Genomic DNA, 27,759 nt, shown 5'->3' with positions numbered 1-27,759 from the left:
AGTGACACTTTGCAAGGCTGGTACCCGGGGGGGGGGGGTTGCCACTGGACAGATCCCATTGGCCAGGCCCCCGGACGGCCCCACCCCTCTGCAAGTGTAAAAGAAACCTTCAGAAAAGCCTATCTCCAAATGCCTCTTGACCCCATCGCGCTTTGCCGGCTGACCTTATTATACACCCAGAAATATTTATTTATTTGGCTTGGTTGACACCCAGAGAGGACATCCTGGGAGGAAATGACTTTTGAAGCAGCCCCGTATCCCACCTTGCCATGCTGCCCTGACGCCTACCTCCAGCGGTGAGTCTCCTTCTTTCTTCTTCTTGTCAGCCTGCATTTGCTGTGCAATTTTTTTTTTTTAATCTCTTCTGCTATCAGATGGTGGCAGCTGGCTGGGCCAGGCTCTCTGCACGCCTGTCTGTGTTGTGTGTCTCCGAAGAAATATACCACTTGCTTCACGCTCTGCAAGGCTGATTATTATTTTTGGCCGCCCGGTTAGTTATTGTTCCATTGGAGGCAACCCTCTGTTTTGGCAGTAAATAAAGAGGGGAGGGTAGGCAGAAAAGCCTGCCCGGAGGACAGATCGCTTGACAAGTGTCACACAGAGTGACTGAAGACGAGAAAGGACCTTGGGTCCTGCCAGCAGAGTAAAAGAAATAATAATATCTATATCTGTGTCAATCTGTATGTTGACATCTGCAGGAGACCCAGAGAAGATGCAGCAAGCAAATGTAGCTGAGTGTGTTCCTAGCTAAATAAATAGTTCCAGAATTCCATGTGCATTCCAGCATGTGCGTACACTGAGAGAGAGCACCCTGAGCATCTCATTCAGGGGAGAAAAAGGCAATCTTTGGATGCAAAGGAATGTGTGTGCATCAGAATGAACAGGGCAGGTCCCAATATCTGAGATGCTTGAATGCTGTGGATAGTTCCTAAGAGCCTCAGCGTTGCTGGGCTGCATCAGAACAGATCCCAGGGTTTAACTACTATGAAACTAGTGGAGCTTAACCTTCGGGGACCCTAATCCCAGAGGGACCCCAAAAGTGCCCTTTATCCACATTACAGACCCTCCAAGAGTCCCTATTATCCAGGGGGAGTCCCAGATTTACAGAAGCCATCCCATTTTCTGATTTTTGCTCCTGGAATGCCCCGCTTTTCCTTAGGACATCCTTATTTTCACCAGAGAAATGTTGGAGGGCGTGGCATGGCTTTAAAAATTTGGGTCTAGTAGAATCAATCTGTGTCGCATGACTCAAACAGATAACTTTTTTTGTTGTATATTTCAACAAGCCCCAAGTTCGAGATGTTGTAAATGTTGGAAAATTCCTGACATGGCCTGGTTTTGGGGTGTAAAAATGGCGCCGGGGGATTTTGCTGAATTGGCAAAGTGTAAGGGAAAACTCTGATGCGGGTGGCACTGTGGGTTAAACCACAGAGCCTAGGCAGGGCAGTGGTTTGAATCCCCGCGACGGGGTGAGCTCCCGTTGCTCAGTCCCTGCTCCTGCCAACCTAGCAGTTCGAAAGCACGTCAAAGTGCAAGTAGATAAATAGGTACCACTCCGGCGGGAAGGTAAATGGCATTTCCGTGCGCTGCTCTGGTTCGCCAGAAGCGGCTTAATCATGTTGGCCACAGGACCCGCAAGCTCTACACCGGCTCCCTCAGCCAATAAAGCGAGATGAGCACCGTAACACCAGAGTTGGTCATGACTGGACCTAATAGTCAGGGGTCCTTTTACCTTTACCTTAAGGGAAAACTCAGGTGTATGGCGACAAGATGGAAAAAGCAACGATGGGAGGAAATCACTATTGGGGGGGGGCTTCCTAAAAAAGAAGATAACAGTGGTTACCCGGACCTCTTTGCTGGTTGTGAAGGAGCCCCCATAACAGTTCAAGCTTCGGGGGCCCCCAAATGTAAGTCTGCCACCTCCCATCATCTGTGCAGAATTTTGTTTCCAAGAAGGGATGGTTCACAAGCAGAGCATGCTAAACGCTGGTAAACCTTCTTCTCTCCTTTGTTTCATATATCTGGCATTCAGAGATATGTTACATAGGTACCATTTTGCTCCAATGCCATTGCCCGCACGCTCCACCTTGCCCGCTATCCTGTTTTCAAACCATCTAGTCACCTCTGTCCCCCACATCTTGTGCCTGGGGTTGCAGAAGTTAATGTCCCGCTGCTTGAACAGTCGCTTGCTCATCTTTCAGTGTTTTAGCTTAATCGCATCAACACGAGGACAGTTGGATAGACATAGGCTTTGGTTTCAATGGCTTTTCCAGATGTTGTGATGGCTTTTCCAGGTTGTGGTGAGCTGGGGATGACAGAAGACACTTTGCATGTGCTCAGAGGCATCCATACTTATAATGGCTGAAATCCCACTTACCTGGGAGGAAGCCCTGTTGAATTCTGTGGGTTTTACCTTTGAGTGTACATGGCTAGGATTGCAGTCCCTATTATCCTGCCCTGGATTTGAACTAGGTCTCAGTTCCTAGGAAACCACCTGCTTCTGGATCTATATATTGGTCCTTGCCATTTCTGATGGATGTCTGGTTGTGTCAAGCTCTCAGTTATTGGGTTCTGATTTGCTTGCTTGGAAATCTGATCTTCGGAGACTGTGGTTCAGTGATCGAGTGTTTTCACTGTGTGCAGAAGATCTCGGGTTCAGCCTCCGATGGTATCTCAAGGCACGGCTGGAAGACAACCCTGCCTGAAATCTCAGAGAGCTGCTACCAGTCCATTTGGACAATACAGATCTGACTTACTATAAAGCAGCTTCCAATGTTTGTTTTGACCTAGAATAAATTCCTCCCAGTTTTATGTGTGCAGAGGCTGGGAAGCATGAGGAAGAAAAGGACTCTGCATACGCTCAGAGGTGGGCTGTTCTGTGCTACCCTTGTTGCAAAGCTTTAGTCTGACATTGGGAGGGGGAAATGGTTTGGGAACATGCAGAGCCAAGACGAGCTCTGCTATAGGGTTAATACTACTAAAGAAAGTGTGCCTCTGAGTATGTACAGTGTATATTCTTTTTTGCTATTAGGTATGTGGCATTAGTGAGCAGAGCTTCCCAGCTAGATGAAATGTGATGTTAAAGCTGGTTTTGGGAATTTCACCCATCCATGGCAAAGTCAGGTTTCCTTTCAAGACCTCTTAACCGACTGATTTGCATTGCCTAAGAAATGGACTGAGGCTGAAATCCTAACCATGTTGACCCAGAAATAAGTCCTACTGAATTCAGAGGGCTCTCTGCCAGGTTAGGTGGTGGACTCCCTTTCAGTGGAGGTTTTCAAGTAGAGGTTACATGGTCATCTGTCCGGGATTCTTGAACTGTGATTCCTGCATTACAGGGGGTTAGGCTAGATGACCCTTGGGGGTCCCTTCCAACTCTACAATTCTGTGATTCTCAGTGTGGTTACGACTGCAGTCTTGGGCACTTCATTGTGCCTGGGTCTCTTTCATTGCTGGTGCAAATATCACAGGGATGTACAGACATATAGCATTTGACTGGGTAGGGTGGTCATGCTGTTTAAGGTAGATAGGAAGATTCAAGGTACAGTGGTACCTTGGGTTAAGTACTTAATTCGTTCCGGAGGTCCATTCTTAACTCAAACTGTTCTTAACCTGAAGCACCACTTTAGCTAATGGGGCCTCCTGCTGCTGCCGCGCTGCCGGAGCACGATTTCTGTTCTCATCCTGAAAAAAAGTTCTTAACCTGAGGTACTATTTCTGGGTTAGCGGAGTCTGTAACCTGAAGCGTACGTAACCTGAAGTGTATGTAACCCAAGGTACCACTGTACCTGCACCAAATCTCTGTTGTCCATATGATATTAACCTCCAAATCTCTCTGTTTCCACACTTTCCCCTCCCTCAATCTGAGTTTTTTCCCATACAGTTTCTCCCTTTTGGAGTTCCTTCGCTCTGAAAATGTTGGACTGAGAGAGGGGGAAGTGTGGGAAGGCACTGATTGGGAGCAGAGCCAGTGTGGTGTAGTGGTTAGAGTATCAGACTGGCGGACCGGGGTTCAAATCCTCCACTCCGCCATGAAGCTCTCTGGGTGACCTTGGGCCACTCACTTGCCTCTCAGCCGAACCTACCCCACAGGGTTGTTGTTTGGGGGATTAAATGAGGACGGGGGAGAAAACCACGTACGCCACCTTGAGCTCCTTGGGGAGAAAAGTGGAACAGAAATGCAATATGAATAAGATAAGATAAATACGGACAATGGAGAATTAATGGATGTATATAAAAAAGCGTAGGTGAGCCCCCTCTTTCTTTAGCTTAATGGGATTTGTTCTTGCATGGTGGTCTTCTTTAATCTGCTCGGCTCTCTTTGCTGTGTTCCTCTTCGCTGCCCCATTTGGCAGGCCTGTGCAAAAAGGAGAGGGCCCAGCTCCATCGAGCAGGGAACTTGCGGTGTGAAATTGCAACCAGCTCTTGTACTTCAGCTGGCAAGGCTTGGGGAATGTGGAATCCAGCCCAGGAACGGGGGAGCACAGAGGAGATAAGAAGGGAGTAGAAGGCAGGTCTGTTTTGCTTCTGAAATCATCCACGGCAACAGCCAGTGCCTTACCAGTTTCTGGTTGTAAGGAAATCTCAGCAGCACAGCTGCCCGACTGAAGGGGGCTCTCTGGGTTTGGACAGTGATGGGAAATGGAGAGGGGGGCAGTTGAGATTCCTGCATCGCAGCGGGTTGGGCTAGATGACCCCTGGGATCCCTTCCAACACAACAATTCTATGATTTTGTGACATGTTACCAGGAGGTGGAATTATGTGCCTTCCCAGAAATGTGGAATCCACAGAAATGTGGAGCTGGGCATGTTTAGCCTGGAGAAGAGGAGGTTAAGGGGTGATATGATAGCCATGTTCAAATATATAAAAGGATGTCACATAGAGGAGGGAGAAAGGTTGTTTTCTGCTGCTCCAGAGAAGCAGACACGGAGCAATGGAGCCAAACTACAAGAAAGAAGATTCCACCTAAACATTAGGAAGAACTTCCTGACAGTAAGAGCTGTTCGACAGTGGAATTTGCTGCCAAGGAGTGTGGTGGAGTCTCCTGCTTTGGAGGTCTTTAAGCAGAGGCTTGACAACCATATGTCAGGAGTGCTCTGATGGTGTTTCCTGCTTGGCAGGGGGTTGGACTCGATGGCCCGTGTGGTCTCTTCCAACTCTATGATTCTATGATTCTATGAAATGTCTCTTTCCCGCCGCTGAGATGGAAAGCAACCACCGCCGAGTCCATGATGGCTCTGTAATTGCGATCAAAGGCTCAATGCTCCCAGCTATGCAATTACACCCCCTGCCCCACCAGAGATTAGACAGGGGGAGGGTTGTTTGCAGACCAGCCACTCCCATTTCGGAAATGACAGCCAGACGATGCTACAGCTCCGAGGTGTAGGGGCTCGGATTAAGGGCGGCTTTGAAAATGTTGCACCTGTTCCCTCTAAAACACGGCGCTTTCTGCTCCATCCCTCCCTGCCCCCAGCACCTTCACCCGGTGCTAAAAGTCCTCGACACAAAACCGCCATCAGCCGCGAACGTCTGTATAATTCTTCCTAACACATTGGTTGCTAAGTGGGTGGCGTGAAGAGGCCTTTAGAACCGCTGGCAGCAGGTGGCTCGAGTGAGTGAGCCTGGCCGCAGGGCAACAGAAAGGGGGAGCAGGCTCTGAGTTCAAGGCTTTCCTATTAGTATATTACAGCTCTTAACAACTTGGAACCAGCATCCCTGTGAGATCGCCATCCCTGTCAGTGCCTATTCGACCCCTTTGATCAGCAGAACTGGCAAAGTTACAGATACCACATAATGCCCCTTCCACATTTGTAAGAAATAAATATTTTAGGGCAACAGCACCTAAACTTTGGAACTCCCTGCCTATTGACATCAGGCATTCACTTTTGCTCCACTCTTTTCAGTGCTTCCTAAAAATATTCTGCCTACCCAGTCTACTGATATTTCAAAAAAAGATTTTTTTAAAAAAAATCTCTCTTTTTGTAGTTTTGCTTATTGTTTGGGTTTCTTTAAAAACAAAACAATAAAAACACACCACTTTGAGAATTGTTGCTTAGTCGTTTAGTCGTGTCCGCCTCTTCGTGACTCCCTGGACCAGAGCATGCCAGGCACTCCTGTCTTCCACTGCCTCCCTCAGTTTGGTCAAACTCATGCTGGTAGCTTCGAGAACACTGTCCAGCCATCTCGTCCTCTGTCATCCCCTTCTCCTTGTGCCTTCCATCTTTCCCAACAGTCTTTTCCAGGGAGTCTTCTCTTCTCATGAGGTGGCCAAAGTATTGGAGCCTCAGCTTCAGGATCTGTCCTTCCAGTGAACACTCAGGGCTGATTTCCTTCAGAATGGATTGGTTTGATCTTAAACAACCATAAAATCATACAAACATAGAGTTGGAAGGGATCCCAGTGGTCGTCTAGTCCAACCTACTGCAATGTAGGAATCTCAACGAAAGCATCCAGGACAGATAGTCATCCAACCTCTGGTTCAAAACCTCAGAAGGAGAGTCAACACCAATCAATCAATCAATCAATCCATCAATCAATCAATCAATCAATCAATCAGTCAGTCAGTCAGTCAATGTATAGCCAATGTATGTACACAGCTTTGTTCAGTGCAACATGTGAACAAGCCTATGGGGTGTAATAATAATAATAATAATAATAATAATAATAATAATAATAATAATAATAATAATTTATTTATACCCCACGCATCTGGCTGGGTTTCCCCAGCCACTCTGGGCTGCTTCCAACAGAATATTAAAATACAATAGTCTATTAAATATTAAGAACTTCCCTAAACAGGGCTGCCTTCAGATGTCTTCTAAAAGTTTGGTAGTTATTTTTCTCTTTGACATCTGGTGGGAGGGCGTTCCACAGGGCAGGTGCCACTACCGAGAAGGCCCTCTGCCTGGTTCCCTGTAGCCTCACTTCTCGCAATGAGGGAACCACCAGAAGGCCCTCGGAGCTGGACCTCAGTGTCCGGGCAAAACGATGGAGGTGAAGACGCTCCTTCAGGTATACTGGGCCGAAGCCATTTAGGAAAGACCAGAGTTTGAATCCCCCCTCACCAGTCAACCTTGGGCCAGCCTCTGACTCTCATCCTCCCCTCCCTTGCAGGGTTGTTGTGATGATAAAATGGGGAGGGAAAGAAGCCATGTACGCCACCTTGAGCCCCCTGGAGGAAAGGTGTGGCGTGGATGCGATGAATGAAACACACAGATTCCCCCAGGCTCCAGCAGGCAGCCTGCAGCGGTCGGCACTGGGAAGAGCATTGCCCCCTCTTTCTGCTGCCTCGCCCTGTTCTTCCTCCCTCCTTCCTCGTGGGGATCTCACCTGCCTCCTCTTTGAGCCATCCTGGGGGCTTTAGATGTTCTAAAGGAGATTTGGAAGGAGAATAGGCTCCTAAGCTGCCTGTCTGAGAGAAGCCCAGATCGTCTCTTTTAAAGGATTACACAGGAGCTGATTCCCCCATTACTACTCTGGCTTCTTTTCTCTCCCCCCTCCAACAAAAACCACCCCCACCTAAGCCCTAAAGGGGGAGGCAAGCTAAATATTCCTGATCTTTCATGTGGTCCCTGTCTTGGAGAAAGCTGGGAATGGGAATTAAGGGCTCAATAGCCGGGTTCTTCAGATGTGCTTTGCGTTTGCGGGAAACGCTCTAAAATGGATTTCTCCCGTATCAGCCTACGGGTTCCTTCCTTAAAAGTGAAATTGCTCTGCCAATTTTGTATGCCTCTGCAGGATTTGGTGGGGTTCTGTTTGTTTGTTTGTTTGTTTGTCAAAAAGCAACAACAGCAGATTTCCCCATGGATCACCACAATTATGGCTCCAAGTGCCTTGGAAGTCAAACAGCTTAGTTCCTCAACGTTTTGGTTCCCAAACATTGCAAACCCAGAAGTGAGTGTTCTGGTTTCTGAACGCTCTTTTGGAAGCCGCACATCCGATGGGGCTTCCATTTGGCTCCGGGAGCTTCCTGCAGCCAGTCAGAACTGCAGCTTTGGAAGTCGAACGTTTTGGAAGTCGAACGGACTTCTGGAACGGATTCCGTTCAACATCCAAGGTACGGCTATATGTAAAGAGATGAGGTCTGTTTCACATGAAGAAGTTTGGAGCAAGGTAGCAAATTACCGATGGAGAGAAACAGGACTGGCATGAGATATTTGGATGGCTGAGGAAAAGTACAAGGTGGTCCAAAAATGAATCTTACTTCAACATTGAAGACAGGATGCTAAGAGTCCTTGTGACAGCACAGAAGCATGTCTGAGGGCTCAGGAGGAGAAGCCATAGGGTGCCATTGCCGGCCCTGAGCATCTGTTATAGAATTGTAGAATTGTAGAGTTGGAAGGGACCCCAGGGGGTCATCTAGTCCAACCCCCTGCATTGCAGGAATCTCACCTAAAGCATCCATAATGATGATGATGATGATGATGATGATGATGATGAATAATACTAATAATAATTTTATTTATACCCCACCCTCCCCAGCCAGAGCCGGGCTTGGGCTAACACCAGTAAAATTACAATTAACAAAAAAAAAACACAACAATTTAAAATACAGGTTAAAATATAATTTAAAATGCAGCCTCATTTTAATAATAGCCCATAGATCAAAATCATAAGGGGAGGGAAACATCAGGGTCAGACTGAGTCCAAACCAAAGGCCAGGCGGAACAACTCTGTCTTGCAGGCCCTGTGGAAAGATGTCAAGTCCCGCAGGGCCCTAGTCTCTTGGGACAGAGCATTCCACCAAGTCGGGGCTAGTTCTGAAAAGGCCCTGGCCCTAGTTGAGACCAGTCTAGCCACCTTGCAACCTGGGACCTCCAAAATGTTGTCATTTGCGTGTCTAGGTCCCCAGGTCCACCCCAATAACTCACACATCACACAGAAGTTTTTGTTTAAAATTTTTGGCATAATTTTGGCCACAACTTTATTAAAATACAAATTTGTGAGTGGTTGCTTAGGCATTGGTTGCGACTATCTGCCCCCACCATGGGGGACAGACTGACATTCCACACGATGCGAAAGTCAGAAAAGGGGAATACACTTGGGGGTAGCGTCGGAGCAGGGAACCTGCCCTCACCCCAAATGCAACCAGGAGCTCATTGCTATGGCCCGAGCCCCCTTGACAGAGTGGACAAGCAATAGTTAGCCCCCAATTCCTTTAACGGAATCCCTTGCAGCAGCAGCATTGGAGGGGCAGGCACAGCCAATCCATGCCCCTCAACCAACCAAACCATAAACCAATGCCTAACCGCAACCTTACAAGTTGTGACGATTTGCTACGCAGTAGGCAAAAACCAAATGGCCCCAGCCAATCAGCCAGATGGACAAAATTCCTACCAGGGCCCCACTCCAAAGCAGACGACCCCATGACAGGCATAGCAAGGTCAAAGCGAACAACCCTAATTCTAGGGAGGGGGAGGACGGGCAATCCGATGCACGGAGTGATAAGAGGAAGCTCTACGCTTCGTGCAAGGAGTTTTACTATTTCTGGCTGTCAATCAAAAAATGGCAACATTAACTTCTTCCCAACAACAAGGGAAGCCCCAATCGTATCGGTGACCAACGATCAATTAGCCCGCCCCCCAACTTTGGAGTGTCCTGGCGGCCCCCACCGCAACACGTGCTCTCCATGAAGGAGAACACGCTTTGTGGACCTTAAGGTCCTCCGCGGGGCATACCAGGAGAGGCGGTCCCGTAGGTACGTGGGTCCTAGGCTGCATAGGCAGATGGCAGATGACCATCTAACCTCTGCTTACAAACCTCCAAGGAAGGAGAGTCTGCCACTGCCAGAGGGAGTTTGCTCTACTGTCAAACGACTCTTATCATCAGAAAGTTTTTCCTAACGTTTAGACGGAATCTCCTTTCTTGTAACTTGAATCCATTGGTTTATTTTAAAGGTGGGTGAACTCATCCAGGTCACCTTGGATTCACTTGGAAATGATGGGAGGACTTCCACACACGGAAAATCAGAAAATTCAGATCCAGCAAAATTCAGCTCAAGAAACAGTGTTCAAGCTTATAACTGCTGCTAAGATTATAATGGCTAAAAACTGGAGTGTATCTCCTACTATCTTCTGAATGGATGGGGGGAAATTAGCCCAAACTAATTAGGATTAAGCTAATTTATTACAAAAGAATGCATATAAATCAGCCTAACAGGTTCATGGGGAAATTTATGCTTTTTGTAATAGTTTGAACATGATCTGTGATAATGTCCAAACATAGGCTGTTTTCAACCTGCTCTGTGGTATTTCATTATCATTGTATTTATCATTGGTTTATTTTGTCTATAAATTAATTAATATCAGGAGATATCAGAATCTTTTTCGGAGATGAATAATAATATTCATCTTCAGTCTTGTGAACCTCCCTGAGACCTGTGGGTACAGGGTGGTATATAAATTTGAATAATAATAATAATAATAATAATAATAATAATAATAATAATGTCATGAAAAGCAGTTAATTGGCTAGCAACAGGTCCCTTCCAACTCTATAATTCTATTATTCTATAGTGAAATGCCTGTGTAGGCTTGCCTAAAGGGAAAGAAATCTTTTAGCAGGCATCAAAAGCAGTACAATCTATGTGGCACTTGCAAAGGAGCTGGTTTTGCAGTCAAAGCAGTCCAGTGAGCCCAGAGGAGCAAGGTGACCTTCCTTTAGTTACCTCCCTTTGGTCTTGGGCGTCCGAGGGCTTTGTACCCCGATAGAAGCACAGCACAGCACAAGTGCGAATCCTGCCAGGGGTTGTTTTTATTATGTTTTCAACAGCCTCCTCGATTTCACGCCTGGGGTGTGTGGTCGCAATCCCACTCCTCTGAGGCTAGCCTTCTAAATTTGAGCTCCCTGTCATTTCGTCCAGGAGGCATCAGTTTCTGCAACAGCCTTTCTTTCTCTTTCTGAGATGGGGGGGGTCCCCTCTTTAATTCCCTCCCTCCCCAGGGAATGATGTCACCTCGGCTGGTTGTCACTCTTGCTTCTCTCACCGCCCCTGAATCTGGGGAATGTCTGCCTTGCCTGACCTGTGATAGCAACCCTTCGGCACCTGCTCTCTCCAAAGCACTGCAACCCTTAGTGCAGTCATACCTCAGGTTACAGACGCTTCAGGTTGTGCGTTTTTGGGTTACGGACGCGCCGAAACCCAGAAGTACCGGAATGGGTTACTTCTGGGTTTTGATGCTCTCGCATGCACAGAAGCACTAAATCACGCTTTGTGCATGCGCAGAAGCACCGAAATGCAACCCGCGCATGTGCAGACGTGGCACTGCGAGTTGCGGGTGCTGTGGGTAGCGAACGTGCATCCCGCACGGATCATGTTTGCAACCCGAGCGTCCACTGTACTCTCACCAGGCTGAGCATCTCCAGGACCTCGAGATTTCTCGCAAGGGGGGACGGGGTGAGAAATAGAGACATGGGAGATGGGCCTGTCAAATGTTTCGAGATCAGCCGGATGATGCCGGCGCTTTTCGGCAAGGTCCCGACTCCTGGGCCTGCTCCTGGCCAATTGAAAAGGTCTGGTCTGTGACTCCTGTAAGAGGTAGTTATTATGCATCTGATCTTGGCATTGCAGCACGCCTGCAAGGCAGGCCACAGACCCATCCCTACATCTGGATAAATGACAGGACATTGTTGTTGTTTAGTCATTTAGTCATGTCCGATTCTCCATGACCCTCTGGACCAGAGCACGCCAGGCCCTCCTGTCTTCCACTGCCTCCCGCAGTTTGGTCAAACTCATGCTAGTAGCTTCGACAACACTATCCAACCATCTCGTCCTCCGTCGTCCCCTTCTCCTTGTGCCCTCCATCTTTCCCAACATCAGGGTCTTTTCCAGGGAGTCTTCTCATCTCAGGAGGTGGCCAAAGTCTTGGAGCCTCAGCTTCAGGATCTTCAAGACGAGATGGTTGGATAGTGTTTGCGAAGCTACCAGCATGAGTTTGACCAAACTGCGGGAGGCAGTGGAAGACAGAAGTGCCTGGCGTGCTCTGGTCCAGGGGGTCACGAAGAGGCAGAAACGACTAAACGACTAAACAACAACAAAAATATTTGCTCCAGGATTTGTTGAGTTGAAGACTGGCTTAGAAGCATGATGAGAAATAAATACTCCGAGAGCCAGTGTGGTGTAGTGCTTAAGAGCAGTGGACTCGTAATCTGGGGAACCGGGTTCGCGTCTCCGCTCCTCCACATGCAGCTGCTGGGTGACCTTGGGCCAGTCACACTTCTTTGAAGTCTCTCAGCCTCACTCACCTCACAGAGTGTTTGTTGTGGGGGAGGAAGGGAAAAGGAGATTGTGAGCCGCTTTGAGACTCCTCAGGGTAGTGATAAAGTGGAATATCAAATCCAAACTCTTCTTGTCTACTCAGTTATGTTCCATGTCCCCTTGCATAAGATGTCCTGCTAAATCAAACCAAAGGCCCGTCTCAGCCTTTGGCATCTTGGCACCCCCAGGTTCTGCTGAACTACAACTCCCACCAGTACCAGGCAGTGTGGGGCAGCTGTCATCACTTGCTTTAACTCCAAATTATCAATGCAGGATATCAGTTTATTGGAATCTCAGCATATTGTCTCCAATACAGATCAGAGTCCAGGTATTTGAGATGCAGTTGCAAAGTGCAAATACGTGCTTCAGAATTTCTCCCTGGCAAATGCGCTTCACTTCTTGGGGTATGTTGCAAAGCAGACCGGGAGGGGGGGGAGAGAGAGAGAAAATTATAAACTACCAGACAGAAGAATGTAAAGTATTGCACAAGGATATTTCCGGGGACCATTTTGCAAGCTTGATATTTGAAGTTCAGAATTCATGTTCTGGTGCCAAGACTCTGCTGACAAATTGAGTCACCTTAAACACAGTCAGAAAGAGAGATCCCCTCAAAGTGAAAGCCAAAAGCCTGGCACACACAAAATTCACTCGCCATTTAAAAGAAATATAGATTTTTTTAAATAAAAAAAAAAAGGTTCACACTTCAAGGTGCAGATTCCCCATGCAAACCGCAGCAACTCTTTTCTCCCCCGCGAGACACACACACAAATGCATTCAGAAACAGATATCAGAATAGTCTCCAACACAACCTATTCTCCATTTACCAGGGACAGTCCCTGTAACATCACACTCAGGATTTGTGGGTTTGGGGGATGCCCTGTTAAAATGTTTCCATTCCTCAAGTTCCAGCCCTTTCCCAGGGTCTTTAGAAGCTAAGACTGTGCCTGCGAATCTGCACCCCTTTCCCTGGGAGTAAGCGCCACTGAGCTCAATGGGGCTCTCTTTCAAGTAGAACTGTACAGGATTCCACTGCAAATTTCCCCATGCATGTGAACTTGCCGCTTTCAAACCAGGGCCTCTTTTGGACAGAGTTGTATTGGCGACTGTATTCTGAGTTCTGGTAACTTCCAGATTAGATTACTGCGATGCGCTCCCTGTGGGGCTGCTCTCAAAGACGACCCGGATACTTCAGTTGGTCCAAAACTGCAGCAGTCGGATCACAGGCTGGGGTTCAACTAAGACCTCATGGAACCCTTGCTTGAAAAAAGCAGGCTTTAGATAATAAAAAGACAGGCTAATAAAAAGAAGTAAAGAACAAACATCAAGAGAGGAGGGTTGGGAAGCCAAGAAGAAACTCTGAATGTTAAAAAAAGGTATATGATGCTGAAATATTGTTGGAGACTTAAAAAAAGTGATGTGGGGAAAAGGAAGAAAAATGCTGCACTGGTCGCTGGTTTATTTTTGAGCCCAATTCAAGGTGGCCTCGGTCCAGTATACCTGAAGGAGCGTCTCCACTGCCATCGTTCAGCCCGGACACTGAGGTCCAGCTCCGAGGGCCTTCTGGCGGTTCCCTCATTGTGAGAAGTGAGGTTACAGGGAACCAGGCAGAGGGCCTTCTCGGTAGTGGCGCCTGCCCTGTGGAACACCCTCCCATCAGATGTCAAGGAAATAAACAACTATCTGACTTTTAGAAGACATCTGAAGGCAGCCCTGTTTAGGGAAGCTTTTAATGTTTGGTGTGTTACTGTATTTTAATATTTGGTTGGAAGCCGCCCAGAGTGGCTGGGGAAACCCAGCCAGATGGGCGGGGTATAAATTTATTATTATTATGAAGGTTGTCAGATTGATGTTTAAAGCACTCAGTGAGATGCCTCAAATATCTGAAAGACTGCCTCCTTTCCTATAGACCCTCTCGGGTGCTGAGATCCACGGAGACCCTCCGACCTCAGCAGCTCGGGGTGATGGTGATGCAGAGCAGTGGTGGAGTAAGGGGGTGCAGTGTGTGTGTGCGGGCTATCCCAGGTGTCATCACTGGGGGGGGTGACAAAATGGGGTGGTTTTTCTTTTTTTTAAAAAAAAAATGGGCTCACGAAACTTTTTAGAAGTGACGCAATGGTTTAAACGCCAGAAATGGCAGCGTGGGACTTGCGTCTACCTACTGCCTCTCCCTCAGCAGCCCTACAGCTGAGGGTGATGTGGCGGAGAGGCTCAAAACGTCGGAGAGACTCACCCGCCCCCATGGGTGGATCGCCCCGCCCCTGGCTGCAGGACACGCCCCTGCACCAGGCACCCGAGCGGCAGGGCCTGCTCTGCGGTGGCCCCTAAGCTGTGGGCCTCCCTCTGCAGAGATGTATGCCTGGTGCCTGCACTGTCCAGCTTTCAGAGGATGTCGAAGACGCAGCTCTTTTGACAACTGAAATGCATATTTTTCTGCCCCACCTTATCTCTGTGATTGCAAGCTGTTTGAAAGTGATTTTAATTATGTGATTTAAAGGTTGTAACCTGCCTTGGGGCCTGAGGGGGTGTGTGTAAGTAACAATAACATTTATTCATTGCATTTATATGCAACCAAATAGCTCAAGGTTTTGCTCTCCCTCTGCATTTAATCCTCAGAACAACAACCCTTTGAGGTAGCTTAGGCTGAGAGGGAGTGACTGCCCCCCCCAGGTCACTCAGTGGCTGAGTGGGGAGATTCGAACCCTGATCTCCCAGGTCATAGTCCGACACACTGAGCAGTCCCTTCGTGTCACCTGCCCCGAATCTTCAAACTTTTGCTTCCATGGGATTCCCAAGAGTTCAAATACAAGAGCGCTCTCCCTTCCTGGGGATTCTAGCAACGGAAAAGATTTAAATGGAAAACGTCGTTGTCGTTGTCCCATGCCATTATTGCAATTATTGCAAGTCCCGTTTGTCGTTGAGAGAGCAGAATGCAAATACTAAATCAAATTAAAATCTGTTTCCTCCCAGGGCAGATATGGGAGGGTGGGCTCCCAGCCTGCTTTTAAGTCCCTGACTCCGTTGTCCCGGATGGCGATAGGATGGCGGAGTCAGGGGTATGTGGGGAATAAATGGGACCCTGCAGAATTAGGGGAATTCCAGATGACGGGGTGCCTTGCTGGAAACTGGTTGGCCCATCCAGAAAAATCCTCTCCCTCCCTCCCTCCTTCTCCCCTCGCACAGCTGCGTGCTCCATTTCATAGCCTGCCTGCTGTCTACAAATCACCCGAGTGTTAAAATGCGGCAGAGGGGAATTCCAGCACACTGGGCGCTGCCAAGACCCTCAAGCTCTGACGTGCCTTCGCCCCCCCTTCTCCACCCCCTGTCAAGGGCTAAAAATATAGCAACAGAGACCAGGGCTTGGCTGGCAATCGTGGCCGAATGGACACCCACCATCTCCCTAAGCAGCTTTCCTGACCCTGGTTCCGCCTGGAGCATCAATGGAACAAGAGGCCAGCTTCAAACTGGGAGCAGTGCTGTGCAGTGGTTAGAATTATTATTTATTTATTTATTTATTTATTTATTTATTTATTTTATACCCCACCCATAATTTATTTATACCCCACCCATCTGGCAGTTTCCCCCCCAGCCACTCTGGGCAGCTCCCAACAGAATATTAAAAAACACGATAAAACAGAATGTCGGGACACGGACCTGGGAGAGAGAACCGGGTTTGAATCCCTGCTCGGCCTAAAAGCTCTCACTGGGTGGCCTTGGGCCAGTCATCTCTCAGCCTAACCTACCTCATAGGGTTCTCGTGGGGGTTGAATGAGGAAGGTAGATAAATGCAATAAATAATCATTACAACCATTTCGCCCAGGGGGGTGGTCCTGGAGGCTTCGGAAATCCTGTGGCTGAGCTGCTCGAATTGCAGCTAGCAAACAGGGGCTTCGATTGCTCTCCCCAAGTCTGCAGCCTCTAACTGGGGTGAGAGGAACAGCCATGTTGTTGCTGTTTAGTCGTTTAGTCGTGCCCGCCGCTTCGTGCCCCCCTGGACCACAGCACACCAGGCACTCCTGTCTTCTGCTGCCTCCTGCAGTTTGGTCAAACTCATTTTAGTAGTTTTGAGAACACTGTCCCACCATCTCGTCCTCTGTCGTCCCCTTCTCCTTGTGCCCTCCATCTTTCCCAACATCAGGGTCTTTTCCAGGGAGTCTTCTCTTCTCATGAGGTGGCCAAAGTCTTGGAGCCTCAGCTTCACGATCTGTCCTTCCAGTGAGCACTCAGGACTGATTTCTTTAAGAATGGATACGTTTGATCTTCTTGCAGTCCATGGGCCTCTCAAGAGTCTCCTTCAGCACCAGAATTCAAAAGCATCCAATCTTTGGCGATCAGCCTTCTTTATGGTCCAGCTCTCACTTCCATACATCACTACTGGGAAAACCATAGCTTTAACTATATGGATCTTTGTCAGCAAGAGGAACAGCCAAAGAATGATGGAATTGTTGAGTTGGAAGGGACACCCCGGGGTCATCCAGTCCAACCCCCTGCAATGCAGGAATCTCAGCTAAAGCATCCAGGACAGATGGCCATCCAGCCTCTGCTTAAAAACCTACAAGGAAGGAGAGTCCACCACCTTCCAAGGCAGTCCGGTTCTTACTGTCAAGAAGTTCTACCTGATGTTGAGTCAGAATCTCCTTTGTAACTTGAAGCCCTTGGTTCAAGTCCTGCCCTATTGCTATCATACCTATAACCCCGTACTGCCATTCCCAACTGCAGTCCTGCCAACACAGAACTCTTTTGCAATCTTCTTCTGTTCTTTGGTGATCCCTCGTAGCCGAGTAAGATGGTCTTCCATAAACACGGTTTTAAAAGTGAGTCCGTATGTGACTGTGGAGGCCGATTCTGGATCCACACATCCTTCCACAGTGGGGACATTGGTTTCCGGGTGGGAGTTGATCACGGTGTGGATTTGCCAAGCGTGGCTTCCTCTTAGCACATTTCTCCCTTTCATCCTGAGTCTGAGTGTCTTCAAAGCCCATGACACCTTGGGTCAAGGCTGTTCTCCAACTGGAGCGCTCACAGGCCAGTGTTTCCCAATTGTTGGTGCTTATGCTACATTTCTTTCCATTTTTATGTTCGGAATAGAGTGGTTGCTTTGGAGGACGATCATCAGGCATCTGCACAACATGACCAGTCCAACGAAATTGATGTTGAAGAATCATTGCTTCAACACTGGTGCTCTTTGCTTCTTCCACTACACTGGTATTAGTTCGCCTGTCTTCACAAGTGATGTGTAAAAAATTTCAGAGACACCATTGATGGGAACTTTTGAGGAGTTGGAGATGGTGTTTATAAGTGGTCCATGTTTCACAAGCGTACAGTAAAGTTGATGGTACAATAGTTTTGTAAACAAGCATTTTGGTTTCCCTGTGAATGTCCCGGTCCTCAAACCCTCTGCACTTCAATCGGGAGAAAGCCGCACTCGCAGAGTTCAGGTGGTGTGAATTTTGGCATCAATGTTGGCCCTTGTGGAAAGATAACTGCCCAGGTAGGAGAAGTGATCAACATTTTCCAGCGTTACACCATTGAGTTGGATTTGTGGCACTGCAAAGAGGTTATTTTGTACATGTTGGTGCAGCACGCCTGCCAACACAGAACTCTTTTGCAATAAAATGATACAGTCACAAAGACTAGTATGTTGTGTTCTGATTTCATAAACCTATAGATCTGCTTAACTGGCAATATGTTCAGATTGGGATCCCTTCCAGCTCCTAGGGGTTGAGGGATCTTTGCCCCCACCCCAAAATAAAATATTTGAGGGGGCCAGGCATTGCCATTCAAATCGGTCAGGTGACCAATGATGTGTTGAAGGAGCCAATTTTGTACACTCTGAACCCCTCCAGGAGCGGAGTTTGGGCGAGGAAGCTAATGGGGAATTCTAAGTCTGCAAACAGTTTAAATGAATTTGGTATATGTAAATAAACTCCTATGGAAGAGATGACAAAACGTGAAGGCAGTAAATCTATTGCCCCAGCAAGCAAATAGGAAAGTCCGTTTGGTAAGTTTATTTCCATTATACAAGTGGAAAAACTGAGGTCAGTTTATAAATGGTTGCATCTGGGGTTTTTTTTGGGGGGGGTAGAAAAGGAAGCAAGGCATTTTACATATTTTTAAGCAGCTGTTTAGACAAGGTTTGTTTGCTGTTTAATAATAATAATAATAATAATAATAATAATAATAATAATAATAATAATAATAATAATATATTTATTATTTATACGCCACCCATCTGGCTGGGTTTCCCCAGCCACTCTGGTCTGCTTCCAACAAAATATTCAATATTCCTCCTTCCCTCTGTGGGTCCTTTGAATATTTTAATGAACTACATATTGTAGTTCATCCCAATTATAGTCATCCAAAATGTCCAAAGTCCTTGTAACATCTCAGGAGTTAATCAAAGCCTGCCAAAGACTTCAAGTGTTTACAGTGTTCTTTCAAATACAATCTGTATTTATCCCATTCTCTGCTGAGGTTTTGGTCCTCCTGATTCCTGATTTTCCCAGTCAGTCTAGCCATCTCTGCATAGTCTAGTAGTATCATCTGCCAATCCGTTTCCCCAGGCACTCTGGGCAGCTCCCAACAGATTAAAAACACAATAAAACATCACACATTAAAAGCTTCCCTAAACAGGGCTGCCTTCAGATGTCTTCTAAATGTCATATAGTTCTTTATTTCCTTGACATCTGGTGGGAGGGCGTTCCACAGGGCAGGCACCACCACCGAGAAGGCCCTCTGCCTGGTTCCTTGTAGCTTCACTTCTTGCAAGAAGGGAACCGCAAGGAGGCCCTCGGAGCTGGACCTCAGTGTCTGGGCAGAATGATGGGGGTGATCAGATTCTCCAACTACATTTCCCAGGAATCCTTTGGGTGGGGAGGCATGGGGAGAGCCAAGACTGTGAGAAGGCTGCTAGGGCGCTTCAAACTTATCGTAATGGATGTGGCCTCAGTCGGTTTGGGAATCTGTCTGGGAAGAGTTGAAGAAGGAAGGAGAAGGAAGACGCAGCCCTGAGAAAAGAGAGTTTGGTTTATTTCATAAACTAATAAAGCTTGGGCTCCATGATCACTGCAGATGGTGACAGCAGCCACGAAATTAAAAGACACCTGCTTCATGGGAGAAAAGCAATGACAAACCTAGGCAGCGTCTTAAAAAGCAGAGACATCACCTTGCCAGCAAAGGTCCGTATAGTTCAAGCTATGGTTTTCCCAGTAGTAATGTATGGAAGTGAGAGCTGGAAGTCCTGCTGGCCACATGACTCGGAAGCTGTACACCAGCTCCCTTGGCCAATAAAGCGAGATGAGCACCGCAACCCCAGAAGTCGGTCACGGCTGGACCTAATGGTCAGGGGCCTTTACTAAATGAATATTTTAACAAGTAAAACAGAAAATTTAATAAAAATTATACACACGAAAAAGAAAATCAACTTTGCCTCCAAACTCCATCAAGGGCCTTCTTCCCATGATCCTCACAGCAGAGAATCTCTGCAATGCCGTCTACGGCTGGAATGGCAGCTGATAAATGAGCATCATCATCATTTACCGTAGTTTTCGCTCTATAAGACGCACCAGACCACAAGACGCACCTAGTTTTTGGAGGAGGAAAACAAGAAAAATCTGAATTTCAGAAGCCAGAACAGCAAGAGGGATCGCTGCGCAGTGAAAGCAGCAATCCCTCTTGCTGTTCTGGCTTCTGGGATAGCTGCGCAGCCTGCATTTGCTCCATAAGACGCACACACATTTTCCCTTCTTTTTAGGAGGGAAAAAGTGAGTCTTATAGAGCAATCTGGTAATCTGTATGCCACCTTTCCATAGTTAAAAGAATGCTCATTCTGCACAGGCAACAGGCTTCTCTCTCCTACTAATAAACCTCTTTAATCATCACCTCCCACCCCAACAACGAAGCGTGGCTCTCTTCTCTCAGTTCCCCGACAGCCTTTAGCTGCATCCTGTTTTGCAGGAGCCTCTCAAATTTCGCAAATAGGCTAACGGACCCAGAGCAAGAGGAGGGCATGCAACTCCCGGCACCGTGCAGAAATAAGGAGGGCCCTGTGCGATTTAAGCCACCCCCTTTGCAACCTCTCTTCGGTTCATCTACAGGTCAGCGCCTTCCTGCAGGCTCCAGCACCCCAATCCTGCCAGAGGTCATCGGATCTCAGTACGCCTCCCAGAATGACATTTGCTTGCTTGCTTGCTTAAGTTGTGTGGCCTTCAGTGCTAGTCAGCGGCCAGGGGGAGAATGAAACTGATGGATTGATTTCATTTATCTTCTTTGGCAATCCCTCGTAGCCGAATAAGATTGTCTTCCATAAATACGGTTTTAAAAGTGAGTTTGTAAGTGACTGTGGAGGCCAATTCTGGATCCACACGTCCTTCCACAGTGGGGACAGAGGTTTCCGGGCAAGAGTTGATCATGATGAGGGTTTGCCTAGCATGCCCTCCTCTTAGCACGTTTCTCCCTTGCGTCCTGAGTTCGAGGGTCTTCAAAGCCCATGACACCTTTGGTCAAGGCTGTTCACCAGTTGGAGCACTCGCAGGCCAGTATTTCCCAATTACTGATCTTTATACTACATTTTTTTTAATATTTGCCTTGAGGGAGTCTTTAAACCGTTTTTGTTGACCACCAGCATTACGGTTTCCATTTTTATGTTGGAAATAGAGTACTTGCTTTGGAAGATGATAACCAGGCATCAGCACAATAAGACCAGTGCAAAGAAGTTGATGTTGAAGAATCATTAATTCAACAATGGTGATCTTTGCTTCTTCCAGTACACTGGTATTAGTTCTCCTGTCTTCCCAAGTCATGTGTGGAAATTTTCAGAGACCCCGTTGATGGAATCTTTTGAGGAGTTGGAAATGGGGTTTATAAGTGGTCCATGTTTCACAAGCATACAGTAAGGTTGGTAGTACCATAGCTTCTCTCATTCTCTGCAAAGAGGGACTGGTTGTTAAATCACTGTGGGAACTGCAACCCTCAGAGGAGAATAGGGGGGTTCCTCACATCTCTCAGCACCCTTAGCAAACTACAGTTCCCGGGATAATCTGTAAGAAGGCATTGCTCCATATATGATATGTGGTGGACTTGTAAAAGGGTAAAAGAGTATTGGGAAATAATTTGTCATAAATTGAAAAAAATGTTTAAAAGTTCTTTTCCCCAAAAAAACCCAGGGTCCTTTTCCTTGGGGATAATTCAGATGGAATACCAAAGGTGTCAAAAAAGGTTATTTATCTATGCCACTACCATGGCCCATGTTTTGTTTGCCCCCAAATGGAAAACAAGCGAGGTCCGAACCAAAGAACAATGGCAACTAAAACTGATGGAATAAGCGCAGATTGCAGACCTAACTCATAGACTAAGAGAACAGGAAGAACATACATTTAAAGAAGATTGGGAAAATGTTTATTGAATATATGGCGGGGGGCAATTGTGTACACTTGAAAACATTGGCAGCATTAAGATCAATTCAACATTGTAAATAAGTTTTGATGGATGCAATGATGGAATACTGAATTGTTTAGTTTATGTAAAATATGCAGGGATTTATGTTATGCAAAATGGAAAGAGAAGAATAAGGGAAGTCATTGATATTTTAAGGTTGTTTAAATGAATATTCTAAAATGTAAAACAGAAAAGTTTAATAAAGAATTATACCCCAAAAAAAGTGAAAAGGAAGAAGGCATTGATGCTTAAAGTGGTATGATAGTGCTCTAAGTGCATGGCGTGATTGTAGCTTTGTTGTTGTTGTTGTTTAGTCGTTTAGTCGTGTCCGCCTCTTCGTGACCCCCTGGACCAGAGCACGCCAGGCACTCCTGTCTTCCACTGCCTCCCGCAGTTTGGTCAAACTCATGCTGGTAGCTTCGAGAACACTGTCCCACCATCTCGTCCTCTGTCGTCCCCTTCTCCTTGTGCCCTCCATCTTTCCCAACATCAGGGTTTTTCCAGGAAGTCTTCTCTTCTCATGAGGTGGCCAAAGTCTTGGAGCCTCTGCTTCACGATCTGTCCTTCCAGTGAACACTCAGGGCTGATTTCCTTCAGAATGGAGAGGTTGGATCTTCTTGCAGTCCATGGGACTCTCAAGAGTCTCCTCCAGCACCAGAATCCAAAAGCATCCATTCTTCGGCGATCAGCCTTCTTTATGGTCCAGCTCTCACTTCCATACATCACTACTGGGAAAACCAGAGCTTTAACTAGACGGACCTTTGTTGGCAAGGTGATGTCTCTGCTTTTTAAGATGCTGTCTAGGTTTGTCATGGACTTACTTCTGAGCAAATATGTTTAAGATTGCTCTGCTAGATTTGTGCCTGCATGTGTTTAATCCTACCACTGTGTCTTAGATTTTAAAACTTTTAAATGACAATTCAATCATTTTTGTTTAAAATACTTTACTGATTGACTTTTCTTTCGCCATCCACTTTGGGGGAAAGATGGTAAAATCTATATATATATTTAAAAATATGATTTGGACCTTTTGTGTAGGTTTGTGGACACCCCAGGCCATTTCTCCTGGACGGAGAGTTATTACCGCTCTACCATGCCTCAAGGCTCGCAGGCGAGAGAATATGGCCGTCCGGAAGTTTTCCAGCAAATCTGGGATATCCTCGATCATCAGTGAGTAGCAAGATGGATGAATCGGATGGGGGATTGTCTGGTGTGGGGGTGTGTTATGTTCAACTTCTTGAACTGGAAGGGCCTTGGTGTCCCACCCAACAGTTGCTCAATATGCCGAAAGTCAGAGGCAGCCAGTTGATTTCTCCATCTAGCCTAATAGTGTCTACTCAGACTGGCAGCACCTTAACTGAAGGTGCTCGGATCGTAACTCAGTGGTGGCGCATACCTGCCTTGCGTCTCCAAGTAGTAGACCTTCCACATGACCATATTTTCCAGGGACACTCCTGGATTTACCGATGCCATCTCGGTTTCTGGTTTGAGGACACTGGGCAAAATGGGCCTTTGGCCTTTGGCCTGATCCAGCAACCAGACTCTCCTTGTGTGGGCTTCCATCTTTGATGTCCAGTGAAACACTTTTCTGACCCCTGTCCTATTCCGCAGGCCGATCTGCTCGGTCCAGCCCATTGACTTGAATTTCCTGGAGGAGCAAACGGAAAATGGCCCGGCGAACAAAATTGAGATCAGCATGGATTGCATTCGGATGCAGGATTCGGAGATCAGAGACCCAATGTGGGTGAGTAGCCAATGTCGGGATGCTGGGGTTAGGATGTTGGGCTAGGACCCGGGACGCTTGGGCCAATCACGGACGCTTATCTTAACCCGCCTCACAGGGATGTTGTGAAAATAAGATGAGTGTCTGTGTGTTGAGGGTGAAGGGAGAACCACACACTCTGCCTTGAACTTCTGGGATGAAAGGTGGGATATAAATAAACCGTAGTCCAGGGCATATGTGGAAAGAAAGGTTGGGTTTTTTTAAAGTACCAGTTTATCATAGAAGGTAAACCTGGGTCAAAGTGGTGGTTGCATGGAAAATATCGTATGTGTGGATGTGCAATGCTTGCTCCCTGCCAAAGGTTTTGGCAAGCTGTACTTGATCATGCATCATTTTTTGGCTTTTAATTATCTGCGGCCTCTTTGAATGGGAGGGATTCTTATTGTGCGTCTCAAAAATAGGATCGCGCTTTAGATCTTCCTTTGTTTTCTTTCATGCTGGTTTTAACGTATGTGTTTCTTGGTTGTAAGTCATGACGAGTTCCCTTGGTGAAAAAGTGATTCTTAAACTTAATAAAGCGAGAATAACACCGTGGCGGAGTTCTGTGCATCGCAGAAGCTTGCACGCGTCCTTTCAAACTTGGGTCCTAATCAAGAGGACCCCACCGCTTTTTTTTTTATCCCAACCTCAGGAGAGCTGTCTTGTTGCCCCAAACCCAAAGTCCTGCTCAGGTTGCGGGAGAGAACGACCTTTCCCTCCCCCCTCCCCGCATTGCCGTGGGTTGGACTAGATGACCCTCGGATCCCTTCCGACTCCTTTCCTCTCCTTTTTAGTTGAAGTTAAATCCTTTGAAGACAGAGGTCCTTTGGTTGGGTCGGGACGATATGGGATTGGGGGGGGCAACTCCCATCTCTTGTGGGGGCGCAATTAGTGCCAGCACCGTCCGTTAAAAGTTTGGGTGTAATCTTTGACACCTCCCTTTCCATGGAGGCGCAGATTGCAGCTATAACAAAGGCGGCATTTTTTCATCTCCGCCAAGCTAAGCAGTTGGCTTCTTACCTCTCTTGCCCTGACCTAGCCACTGTGATCCACGCGACAGTCACCTCCAGACTGGATTATTGTAACTCGCTCTACGTGGGGATGCCCTTGAGACTGACCCAGAAACTCCAGCGGGTGCAGAATGCCGCAGCGAGACTCCTTACGGGGTCTTCGCTGCGGGATCACATTCATCCGGTGCTATACCAGCTGCACTGGCTCCCGGTGGAGTAAAGGATCAGGTTTAAGGTGCTGGTTTTAACCTTTAAAGCCCTATACGGCCTAGGACCCTCGTACCTACGGGACCGCCTCTCCTGGTATGTCCCACGGAGGACCTTACGGTCTTCAAACAAAAACATCTTGGAGGTCCCGGGCCACAGAGAAGTTAGGCTGGCCTCAACCAGAGCCAGGGCTTTTTCGGCTGTGGCCCTGATCTGGTGGAATGCTCTGTCCCGAGAGACTAGGGCCCTGCAGGACTTGACATCTTTCCGCAGGGCCTGCAAGACAGAGCTGTTCCACCAAGCCTTTGGCCAAGGCACAATCTGACCCCTTCCTTCTGTAATCCATATAGAACTCTAGCCCAATGGTTGCCATGAATTTGATTTGAACTGATTTTATAATGAACTGATTTTAGAATGCTGTATTATTTTAGTGTTGTTAGCTGCTCTGAGGCCGGCTTCAGCTGGGGAAGGTGGGATATAAATGAATTATTATTATTATTATTATTATTATTATTATTATTATTATTATTTGTGAGCGTTTGCTCAGCTGCTGGGAGACGTGCTCTTCCCCAGCTCTGTGCCCCGGGCGGGATGCCTGCTGCTGCCGCCGTCCTCCTGGGAGCGTGGGGCCTGCTCCTTCCAGGCCGTTGCCTCCGAGGCATGCCGCTCTTGCGATTCAGAGCAACTCTGGCGTGTGGCTCTAATCTGCTGTTGACTCAAGGCCCGCCGCTAAGTGCTCTCTGCCCCCGTCTTCCCTGCAGAAATATGCTGCTCTCCCGGCCCTCTGGCTCACGCCCCCTGCACCCATCCATCCAATTCATTCAGTCGCTCATTCATTCACAAAAGGCTTTTGGCGGCCACCGCGGTCTCGTTCCTCCTCCCAGGACTCTGTGCAAACAGTTTGTTCTGGAAACAGGGGAAAGTTTGTCTCTCTGCCCCTGCTCCCACTCCCCTCTTTTTTATTTATTTAATAAATTGTCAAACATCACTTGACAGGTGGCAGCCCAGCCTGGCGGAGGAGTCGGCTGTTTGCTTTGCAATTCCCCAGGAAGGCAGCGAGAGGAACCTGTCGCCCCAGGCGAGGTGTTTTGCTGCGTTTAATCAGAAATGCAGCCCTCGCCTCGGCCCTTTCTCCCCCTCCTGCTTTCCCTCTGCGTCGCCCCAGGCCAGGCGGACGCCCAGCACCTGCCACCGGTCTCACCCTGCGGTGCCACTTCAGAAGAGGCAACGGCCTCCCTCTCTCTCTCTCTGTATCCGTAAAACTCTCTGCCAGGGCAAGGGAGGGTTGGGAAATGGGGGCAGGTAAATATATAAAGGAATGCGGAGGTGCAAAACCTTCAGGGACAGAGCTGGCGGTAAGAAAGCAATGGGATAGCTCAGTTGGTAGGAGATCGAGACTCTTAATCGCGGCGTCAAGGGTTCGAGCCCCACATTGGGCAAAAAGATTCCTGCCTTGCAGGGGGTTGGCCTAGATGACCCTCGGGGTCCCTTCCAACTCTACATTTCTATGATGTTAATGATGATGATGATGATGATAATTTATTGTTTAAACCCTGTCCATCTGGCCAGGTTTCCACAGCCACTCTGGCTCCCAACAGAATCAATGATGATGATAATAAAACAATAAAACATCAAACATTAAAAGCTTCCCTAAACAGGGCTGCCTTCAGGTGTCTTCTCAAAGTCAGATACAGTGGTACCTCAGGTTACATACGCTTCAGGTTACATACAGATCAGGTTACAGACTCCGCTAACCCAGAAATAGTGCTTCAGGTTAAGAACTTTGCTTCAGGATGAGAACAGAAATCGTGCTCCGGCGGTGCAGCATCAGCAGGAGCCCCATTAGCTAAAGTGGTGCTTCAGGTTAAGAGCGGTTTCAGGTTAAGTACGGACCTCCAGAAAGAATTAAGTACTTAACCTGAGGTACCACTGTAGTTCTTTATCTCCTTGACATCTGATGGGAGCGTGTTCCACAGGGCAGGCGCCACCACTGAGAAGGCCCTCTGCCTGGTTCCCTGTAACCTTACTTCTCACAAGGAGGGAACCGCCACAAGGCCCTCGGAGCTGGACCTCAGTGTCCAGACTGAGCAATGGGGGTGGAGACGCTCCTTCGGGTATACTATGCTATGATTCCATGGAAGAGAGGCTTGTCGAAGGCAACCAGCCACGATGGCTTTGCTCCCATGCTGGACAACACAAGAAGAATCTGCTGGCTCAGGCCAATGACCCATCTAGTCCAGCCAAACAGTTGCCAGTGGGAAACCTGCAAGCAGGATTTGAACACAAGAGCAACTCTCCCCTCCCGCGGTTTCCAGCAGCTGGCATTCAGAAGCATCGCTGCCTCCAACCATGGAGCAGGAGCATAGCTGTCAACCGTCCCTTATTCGGCGGGAAACTCCCTTATCCCAGCGCCGTGTCCCGCTGCTGTCCCTTATTGATGATGTCCCTTAAATTTCCTGGGTTTCAAAGGAAGCAGCTCCTCTCCCTCCCTCCCTGCCGGCCAGGGAGGAGGGAGGCTCCAACTGTGTTGCTTGGCTGCGTTGCTCACCCAATAAGGAGTCTAAGAACGACTGGGGGGTGGAGCTTGCATGCCTTGTGCCGATCAAATCGGCTGCATTGCCTGGGGACTCGCCTTTGCTCAGCGCTTCCCAGCGGAGAGGTGACGGTGGTTTTCCTTGCTGCATCCCCTTTGCCGGGTTGCTGCGCTGTGGGAACCACCGCTTGAGGCTTTGTTTGGCTGCTCGCTGGGCTTTCTGCCTTTGGCTTGGAGGAGCTCAGAAGTTGAACATACCTGTGCTTGGAAAATCCCTTATTTTGGCTGCTGATCCCTTATTTTCGAGGCTGCTGGTCCCTTATTTTCAAATCTGTAAGTTGACAGCTATGCCATCCTGGCCAGGAGACAGCCACTAATAGCCCTCTCCTCCTCCAGGAATTTGTCCAATCCTCTTTGAAAGGCATCCAGGCAGCAAAGCTTTAGACCGCCAGTTCCTTGCAGGCTTGTGCATGCAGCTTTCCCACTGGTTGGGCAACTTGGACATTGGCCGGATCCAGTAGGCTCTTCTGATATTCTTGGACGTCCCAAGCGGCCCACC

General features: G+C 47.8%; 1 protein-coding gene across 1 annotated transcript; it reads left to right on the top strand.

Annotated features, from left to right (window-relative positions):
* On the top strand, positions 1-27,721 carry LOC308586108 (tumor protein 63-like; the record flags this gene model as incomplete). The annotated part of the gene is made up of 5 exons (XM_081192387.1): positions 1-296; positions 22,727-22,858; positions 23,300-23,432; positions 25,833-25,891; positions 27,622-27,721. Exons 1-5 carry the CDS (start codon positions 235-237, stop codon positions 27,719-27,721), a joined length of 486 nt encoding a protein of 161 aa, XP_081048513.1. The 5' UTR covers positions 1-234.
* Between the last annotated feature and the right edge of the window lie 38 nt (positions 27,722-27,759).

Source organism: Podarcis bocagei (genome assembly GCF_964188305.1).
Source record: "Podarcis bocagei genome assembly, chromosome: 4".
In the NCBI taxonomy this organism is placed as follows: Eukaryota; Metazoa; Chordata; class Lepidosauria; order Squamata; family Lacertidae; genus Podarcis; species Podarcis bocagei.
The sequence above is the reverse complement of the archived record's forward strand: the minus strand, read 5'-3'. Positions and strand labels throughout refer to the sequence as shown.